Source organism: Benincasa hispida, chromosome 1 (assembly GCF_009727055.1).
Source record: "Benincasa hispida cultivar B227 chromosome 1, ASM972705v1, whole genome shotgun sequence".
NCBI classification, from domain to species: domain Eukaryota; kingdom Viridiplantae; phylum Streptophyta; class Magnoliopsida; order Cucurbitales; family Cucurbitaceae; genus Benincasa; species Benincasa hispida.
Genome location: NC_052349.1, coordinates 36190467 through 36199335, shown reverse-complemented (window position 1 = coordinate 36199335; position 8869 = coordinate 36190467). Strand labels below are relative to the sequence as shown.

General features: G+C 34.7%; 1 protein-coding gene across 4 annotated transcripts; it reads right to left on the bottom strand.

Moving 5' to 3' along the window:
• Positions 1–2067: 2067 nt before the first annotated feature.
• Positions 2068–7383, bottom strand: LOC120074027. 4 transcript variants are annotated; one of them, XR_005480892.1, is made up of 4 exons: positions 7103–7383; positions 4479–4639; positions 4198–4269; positions 2068–2353 (listed from the first exon to the last, which is right to left on the bottom strand). XR_005480892.1 is itself a non-coding variant. In XM_039027151.1 (4 exons), the coding sequence occupies exons 1-3, from the start codon at positions 7258–7260 to the stop codon at positions 4247–4249; spliced, it is 300 nt and encodes a 99-aa protein (XP_038883079.1). In that variant the 5' UTR covers positions 7261–7380; the 3' UTR covers positions 2068–2353; positions 4198–4246. The 4 variants fall into 4 exon arrangements, 3 of the variants coding, with proteins under 3 accessions (XP_038883079.1, XP_038882967.1, XP_038883151.1); XM_039027151.1 differs by having other exon boundaries at positions 4521–4639; positions 7103–7380; XM_039027039.1 differs by lacking the exon at positions 4198–4269.
• Positions 7384–8869: the final 1486 nt, after the last annotated feature.

Sequence of the window (8869 nt, the reverse complement as noted above, 5' to 3'; positions counted from 1 at the left end):
TCTCTATGGATGATAGTTTTCATAGATTAAAGCTGAAATATGGTATACGTTTAAGCAAATGTAAATAGTGGGCGAATAGATTATGAAAACCGTCACAAGTGAAACCTTAAAAGCACTGCCCAAAGGTCTTAGATTCAAGGAATTGTGAAAGCAAACATTATCGGACAAAAAAAATGAAATTAAGGTACATTAATATTTTAGGAGAAAAACCTTTTGAGGAAATTTATAAGTAGAGGGGAAATTTGACCAATTTTGGTGAAGAATTTGTAGCGAAAAATACATTTTAGGGCAAATACTAATTTAGACCCCTAAAGTTTAGGTGTACTAATTAGAACTCTGAATTAGTAACTATATCAATTGAAACTTCGAATTTTTGTGTCTGGAGTTGTGTCATATAATTTAACTCTTTTCCGTAACTATGTTAATCTACATTCTAATCGTACAGATGGCCTATTTTGAGAGGCCCAAATGAAATCTCATTCAACTTGATAGAAGAAATACCCCATTTGTTCAGGTTAGTTAATTTGCAAATGGATACAACTATTAGTTTGCCTCAGTTTATCTAGTAATGGGCAAAAGGTGCCTAGGTTATTTCAGCCCACGTTAAACCAGTGTTTTCAAGTTTTAAAGAAAGCCTGATAACCAATCTAATCAAAGAACACAATTGTTTTATTTTAACATGAGACAATGTTAAATTACATGTTAGTTGAAAGTACAATAAAATATGATGGAAAATGTGAGTTACTATTTGATGACGATAGTAGCAGCTAAGCATGGAATAAAGGTTCATAAATGATAGAGATGATGATCATGCAAAGTAAAAGGAAGTCAAGTGGATTCTCTCTACTTTGTCAAGTGCACTTACTTTCTAACTGGGGTTCACAACAGTCCTTTTTCTGTATATTAGATATACAATCGTGCAAGAGAGAGAGAGAGAGAGAGTTTAACAATTTGAAACTGATATCTCTCTCCCTCTTCCCTTTCACTAAGAATATCTACCTACTTTTTTGCCCAAAAAAGTTTAGTTTTTTATGTAGTAGCTAAAAGTTCAGTTACTTCTAAAAGAAACTATCAAAGAATTATCTTCAAACTCACCACCCTCACCTGCAAACGAACATTAAAAACTTAGATAGGGTCAAAGATCAAGATTCGAGAGACCATCTCCGTCCTCACCCTAACTCGTTGCTGCAAACAAACATTAAAAACTTAGATGGGGTCAGAGATCGAGACTCGAGAGACCATCTCTGTCCTCACCCTGTTCATCATTTTCAATCAAGTACCTTGTGGGGGTGGGGGGAAAGAATATGTGATGGGGTTTGAAGGTCCCCATTGTTGAATTGCAGGTAATATTTTTGGGTTTTCCAACGAGTATTTTATGAGAGGAAGCATAAGGGCCAGTCCAGTTGTAGGGAACAATAACACCAGCTAGGCTTAAGGCTATGGGCCATTAAAATCAACAGAGATCTCCAAATGCTACTCCTGCAAGCAGCCATCCATGAAATGCATTGGCAATGTGGACCAAATGAAACCATAAACCTGGCTTTACAAAACATGATATGTTAGTGTCAATCAAATCAGCTTTGGCAATCCCATGTGGCTGTTGCTATTGAAGCTCCCACCTACAACATGGATTCCAAATATGAGCAGAGCTACAACAGCCACTCAACACCAATCTCATTTTTTAAACCCTTCAGAGCTGAATATAGACAAGCATTTAAAACCTTACATGATTCTACTTCGTGTCTATTATTGGATATGTGATTACAACTGTTCCATTCAAAACCCTGACATACTTTACTCTAATTGGTGCTTCAAAAGTTCGTGTCCTATGAACAAATATAATTCATTCACAATTGAACATATGGAAAATGAAAATACATGTGTATCCTAGTTGTCCACATGTTAAAAGCATTTATACGAGTAAAAATACACACAGCCTAGTGTAGAAGGCATATATTGATGAAGTGTGATACTTTCATGTTGGAAACTTAATCTTCTAGGCATGGATTAATATTTCTCCCCATTCACTCCAGATCGATAATGCTCAAGTTGAGGGTACTGGAAAGCTAATGGAAAGAAAAATTTCATATTGTGATTGTAAATCCAGTAACAGGTATGAAAGTATAGTTACAAAATTCAGGCCCAGAAGAAACAAACCAGGTCAGATAATAATTGATAATTTTGGGGAATCCACACGCAAACCGAAGGATTAATTCCTGGAACAGCTAGAAATTGTTTTATTGCATCTATCTACCTAATAAAGTTACCAGAAACTCTCTCTCTCTCTCTACTCAACTTCACCCCCACATAGAATTGCTCACATGTGTGCTTCTACTGGAGATCACTCAAGTACCTGCAATGTAAGGCAAAAGGGAAAAGCATAAGAACTTGAAAACACACGGACATCTTACAATTTTTATTTGAGTTCTTTGTAATTAAAGTACGCTTATTCAATGATGAAATGTTTCATGACTCTGAAAGTGTCCATCATAAAAACATCAACAGCAGAAAATGTTCTGCTCTACAGTTCATTTCCAATGAATGCTTTTGTTTCTTTCATGTATTGTCACATAGACTACCATTGCCATTAATCTTTTTGACAATGTGGAGGAGTCGAACCTTTAATTTCGAGGTTGATAGTAAACACTATGCCATTTGAGCTATGCTCATCTATGAAGCATAGATACTTTATGTGAGGCAAAGAATCAGTATCAGACACGTATTGGATACCGATACTTCCAGATACTTTCCAAATATGTATCTGACACGTGATTTGACGTATCTATACTATCAGATACTTTCCAGATATGTATCTGACATGCGATTTGAGTATCTATTTCCATGCGTACTTTTTTTTAAAGAAAAAAGATAAGAAACTCATCTAATCTTTCCCAATCTAAAATTAGGCAACCTATTCAACCAGCTCACTACTCGAGTCCAAAACTAAAAGAAGAAAAAAATGACGGACCAAACCCTAGACTAGAATCATTTAATCTCCTTCTTCACATTTGAATCCCCACAAAGTCCACCAAAATATAAACCATTTGGATATCTTCCTACTTCTCCCTCTAATCTTCTTCTTCTTCTTCTTTGCAATGAGTCACTTTTCTATTGCATTTTATTAACTACTGTAATTCAACCTCTTAGATGTTGCTTTTTTTTGTATTATATTTCAGTATTTGTATTCTATTTTGTGTTATTGTTATTAACTTGTATGTTAAATTTATTTATATTCTAGATTTTTTTAAAGAAAAAGAAAATGTATTTTCAATGTATCAGTATACTTGTTTCTTAGAAATATATATATTAAAAATATATATAAAAAAGTAACGCATCCTTAGATGTATCTGTATCTTAGTTTTTTAGAAATTGACGAATCGCCGTATCCGATTGTATCCGTATCGTGTAACCGTATCTGTGTCTATGCTTCATAGATGCTCATTTTAGCCTACCACCACCATTAATTAAAAATGACTGCTACAAGATCCGACAAAACTTAAAACCAAAGTTCCCTAATCTAGGAAAACCTATAGGGGAAGAAAGGGAATACCTATGCACATACCAAGGAAGTATTTATTTAATAATAAAACAGAGGGTACTTCATGGTATAATCACGCAGTACAAATGGATAATATTTGTGTAAGATTTACACTATGAAGAGAATTAGTTTCAGTTCAACATATGGATCCAGTATTATACAGAGGTGTGTGCAAGCAAGTTATCAACCTCAACCCTCTAGTATATATGTGTCCAGCTTTACAGTACAGCACAGATTTTCTACGGAAGTAACGAGAAAGGTCAGCTCAAAAGCTTTATGCATGATTGAGATGAAGTATCATCTACCACGGCAGGAGATTCTAACACCATCCTCGATAAGTATGCCTACATCAACCTCGAATACATTCTTCTGACAGAATTTAAGTGAGCGGGTGATCTCAACTCACTAATATTACCACTCAATAATTCTTCACCTTCTCCATTGACAACTAAAAGAAGTTAATTCATTAAGCAGGATAGAACATCCTCTTCCTCTCTTCCCATAGATCCTCCTTCTCACCCACCTCAACAGCATATATTCGCCAGCACCACTTCAGATTTTTTTTTCTTTTCTTTTTCCAATGAAGTTTAGAAAATTCCACAAAAAATAGTACTATGAAATGGAAATGAATAAAAAAAAGCCGAAAAAGGGGGACCTACAAGTGCTGCGACAGTCTCCCGCTTTTGAATGATAGAATGTCCTCGTGCATCACCCATCTTTTCCATTCCTTCCTATCAATCCCAATCCCAATTTCTTCTTATTAATGACATTTTAACGGTATAAAAATAACTGCCTAATGTATGCCACATTATATCATCCAAACACAAAAATTCACCGAGATGTTATGATATCATGATTATAAAAGATGATCACTCAATAATGACCTCATGAAGAATCATTTACTATTATGTTTTTCATGTTTCCTGTAAACAAGACTCACAAAGAGGATACTAGCGATCCTGACAAGTACGGCAGAAGGTACCATGAGACAGCTCGCAAAAAGCTCGTGCGCTAACACATAGGTGGGATGTCAAGCAGGTAGCACCCATGATGCTGTGCATGGGCAGAAGAGACTGTGTGCATCCCAGTTCTCCCAAGTTCCTGGAAAGGACATTTTGAAACAAAATGGGGTAAATCATGCCTCCAACTCATTAAAGAAATCCAGAAAATTGCAATCAAGCACCAGAGAGCGAATATTACAGAGATTTTTTAACTGAGAAACTGTATTATATAAACAAGAGAGAGAAAAGAGGACACCCGAGAGCCGGCGAAGAGGAAACCCCCTCACCCAATAGGACCACAAAAAAGAGCCAAAGTTGATCAAGAGAGAGACAAGATAATAAGTACTAATGTGAGAAATTTTACGATTAAGAGATGGAGTAGAGGAGACTAGAATATATTGGAAATTTTTATGGGGTTCCCTTTCATGTGATTATAAGACTTTGATTTCAGCATAGTGGAGAAGGTCATGATTAAGGTAATAAGAAACTTGAGAGGTAGTGTATACAGTATACCTGAAAAGTAATTTTCCAAAGTTCTGAAGTTGTTAAGGTTCAACATTCAATTAAAAGGATGGTTGTATCTTGCTCTTGTAAAGAATAAAGTGGCCAATGAAATCTTCTTTGGTGGGCCACTGAAGGCACGACAGAGGTGCTCCAGTCCACCGTATTGATGGAAGGCAATGGTGTCTCATCTATAACTCAGAAAACCAAGCTGGTGCAATATGATACTCAGAAAATTGGTAACTACCATGGAGTCTTGGTTGAAATGTGTCAACCTAGAGAGGCAAATAAATTGGTGCGAATATTAATATTTCCGCCCGATAGTTGGGAAACAGATGTAAGAATTGGCAGGGTCTACCAGAAAAAACTCAAGAGTTTGCTTCAAAGCCAACACTTAGTAAGTAATCTGGAAGGGGAGATAAATAAAGCTATTGACTGAAAGGGATTAGGCTGGGAAGACCATCCTCAATCAACTAGTGTGGTTGAGATCCCTTGATTTCTATATTATTCCCGTCCCTGCAAAGAAGGCAGGGAGGAAGATCTCACGTAGTTCCTTCTTAGTTTTCAAATATCCCGAGAATGTAGCTACAAATATATAAAAGCCCTTTAAAGGTTTTCTTCTTCAGGAAGGAAACTAAGATCGAGAATGCTATCTCATAACCTGGAAGATTGTTTTCCTTCTTCAGGAGGTTCACGTATTTGTATGGTAACATAGCTACAAAAAATGATATTCTTCTAACCAGCTTCGGAGATGCACAGCGGATGGTTCTTGATGGCATAAAGTTGTCAGGCCATGAAAAGAATAAAGCTAGGGCTCGAATTCCTTGGGTTCTCACATGCTTCAAGTAAGAAGCAAGTTGTAAAGGCTAACTACCCTTTTTTCACCAGTTCATCGGTCATCTCAAAGAAAATATGTTGCCTTATTCGATTTTTCTTTCTTTGGTATATTTCAAACCAGTGGGCGCTGAATCTCTAGGTTGAGGATAAATTTTACAATGTCATCTGGTTCTCATGCTCAATATATTTCTGTCATGAACACCATACCCCTATAATAATGGTAGAGTAAGGGATGGCCCAAAAGCAAGAAATGGTCAATACAGTTAGTGAAGCTAGCTAAAGTGAGTGGCCACTCCCTTCTTTGGGAGTGTGGTCACCTAAAAATCAAAACTCAAAAGACTTTTCTTCTTGCTTCAACTTGAGATAATGCTTCTAGAGTAATTATGGTTATTTATGATCGGAAAGAAATAGTAAAATGTTCCGAAGAGAGTATAAAAAGATCTAGTTGATTGGGGAGAACATTTGGTTTGGAGCTCTACCTCCAAATTTTCTAAACCACACTCCTTCCCACAATAACCTCCTTTCAGTAAGTTCTTGAAGTGTTTCATACTTCAATGAAATTTGTTTCTTATAAAAAAAATAATAATAAAAATAAAATAAAACAAAACAAAATAAAAAGTGTCGTCTTCCATCCGCAATATTTGTCTAAATTACATTTTAGCTGGTTCGTATTATATACATCTAAAAACTTCATCAGTGTCTCTATCCATTAATTATAGTTTACCAGACATCCCCGACATTAGTGAAAATTAAACACTGCAACGTGACAAGTTATTTATGGATATTTAAAATAAACACCATCAATTGACAGTCTGACCTTATGTTTCGAAAACCTGAAGCAGAAAATGGTTAGATCTAATGTTGCGTCGGAATGTAAGGGATAATGTGTACAAGAATTATGTAACTCCTTTTTAATGCAATCACAAATAAAAACTTCTTAAAATAAAATAAAATAAAATAAACGCATAAAAATTAATCTGAAATTAAAGGGAAAAAAACATAAATAGCTAAAATTCGACCTAGAATACATTGAATTTTAATAACCTGATAATTATAAATTTTACATAAGTAGGAGTCAATAGTAAACAGAGATCAAGACGGCAAAAAAAAACAAGCATCCAGCATCAAATACATGGCAATTCAACTACATTTCTTCCTCAGAAATTCATTCGTCAGTTCCTTTCACACAGAAACCAAGCAGGTAATTTAGAAACTTGTGAAGTACCTCGAAGTCGAAAAAGAAAGGCGACGAGATTGAGGGCGAGGTCGAGCGGCGAGAGGTGGCGGGCGGAGGCGAGGAAGAGAAGGAGCGGACCGGAGAGAAGAAGCCCTAACAGAGGAAATGAGGGAGCGAGATAGAGATCCAGATGAGCGCCAAGCCATTTTAGCAGTGCAGTTGTTGGTTTGATGGAAATTGGGGAAGATGGAGACGAGGGTTTTACGAGGGTACTAATCTCTGGGTTGCTACGAAATGCTACGTGCGTTGAATGTCTGTGGACTTCAATGTGCCTTACGCCAATATAAACCACACGATTGAAATCAGACAGTCCGATCTGATTTCTCTAAATTGTAGCATTTTAAAAGGTTAAATTGGTTATAAAATAGAGAGAGGAGACAACAAATATAAGAACACAAAAGAGAGTAATCGAGTGAAGAAAATAGAGAACAAATGTATTATGTTCAATTGAGGTGTATCTTACAAAGGTACCATACATCACTATTTATACGATATGAAATGAGGTATATCACAATACATAATTCAATGGAGGGTACATATTACAACATGAAATTCAATGGAGGTTTATGATATTTGATAACCCTATATAGGTTATGATATCTATACTAAATAATATATTATAATATATAGTACATTTATAATACTCCCTTTAGATATTTATATTATATAAAATAAATGTCTCGTTAAAATCTTACCAAGAAAAGACCACAGGGGAAAAAATCCTAGTACAGTGGAAAGAGTACATTATTTTATATACTTCAATGACAACCTCATTAAAAATCTTGTCAGGAAAACTTAGTGGGACAAAACCATAGTCAAGGGAAAAGAGTGCAGCACATTTACTCCCCCTCATGAAAACATCACTTGATACTCTTGGTTGTCAAATACAAATGATGTGTGTTAACTTCTCAAATGTTGTTGCAGGTAACACCTTCGTCAATAAGTCTCCCAAGTCATCTTTTGAAGAAATTCGTTGAATAGTGATGTTGTTACTTTATGCTTTATATCTTCATGTAATTAAACTATTGGCTAGCCTCGTACATCATTAAGATTTTAACATGATTAAAGTTGTTATGATCTGCTTCATAAACTACCATAATATAAAAATTCTTCTTTATGTACTAAGTAACCTGTTTAAGATCTAGTTCTTATGAATTGGATAAGTAACTTGATCTCCACAATCAACTAGACCATAGTTAGATTTATAAGAATAAAATAAATCTATATAAACTAATTCTTGAATTAAAATATAATATATTTTTAACTCTACTCCAATATCTTTATTTGGAGGAATATTATATTTATGTTACGATAGGTAACGTATAAACTAGTAAGATATAAGTACACTTATTTTCCAAAAATTATGGTTGTTGCGGACCCAAAGTTCTTCATTATTTTTCTAACATCAAATGATATAAATTTTTCACACTAAGTAAATGAGCCATCATAGGAATGTTCGACGGTAGAACTAGTCCATATAAGATCTTATATGTATTTATTGATGCAATTCCATTTATTTTATGCTTTATACAAAACTTATCATCTCAGTTTATTTCTTAAGAAATTCTATTTCCTTTTGAAATCTCTTCGGGAGTTTATGCTCAAATTATCAACATATATATAAAGAATATATAGTAAATCTCAAGTTGTGATTTCTTTATAAAAACATATGAACAAATAGAGGTTATTACCGTCATATAAAAAGATATTTAATAAAATGATTGTCATATTCCTTAGAAATGTTTTATAAGAATC

Excerpts from the sequence above, each read along its gene's own strand:
- LOC120074027 (XM_039027039.1), bottom strand. The coding sequence starts at position 7,260 with ATGGCTTGGCGCTCATCTGGATCTCTATCTCGCTCCCTCATTTCCTCT. Across the intron at positions 4,640-7,102 it reads CTTTCTTTTTCGACTTCGAG|GAACTTGGGAGAACTGGGAT; the intron begins GTACTTCACAAG and ends TGTCCTTTCCAG.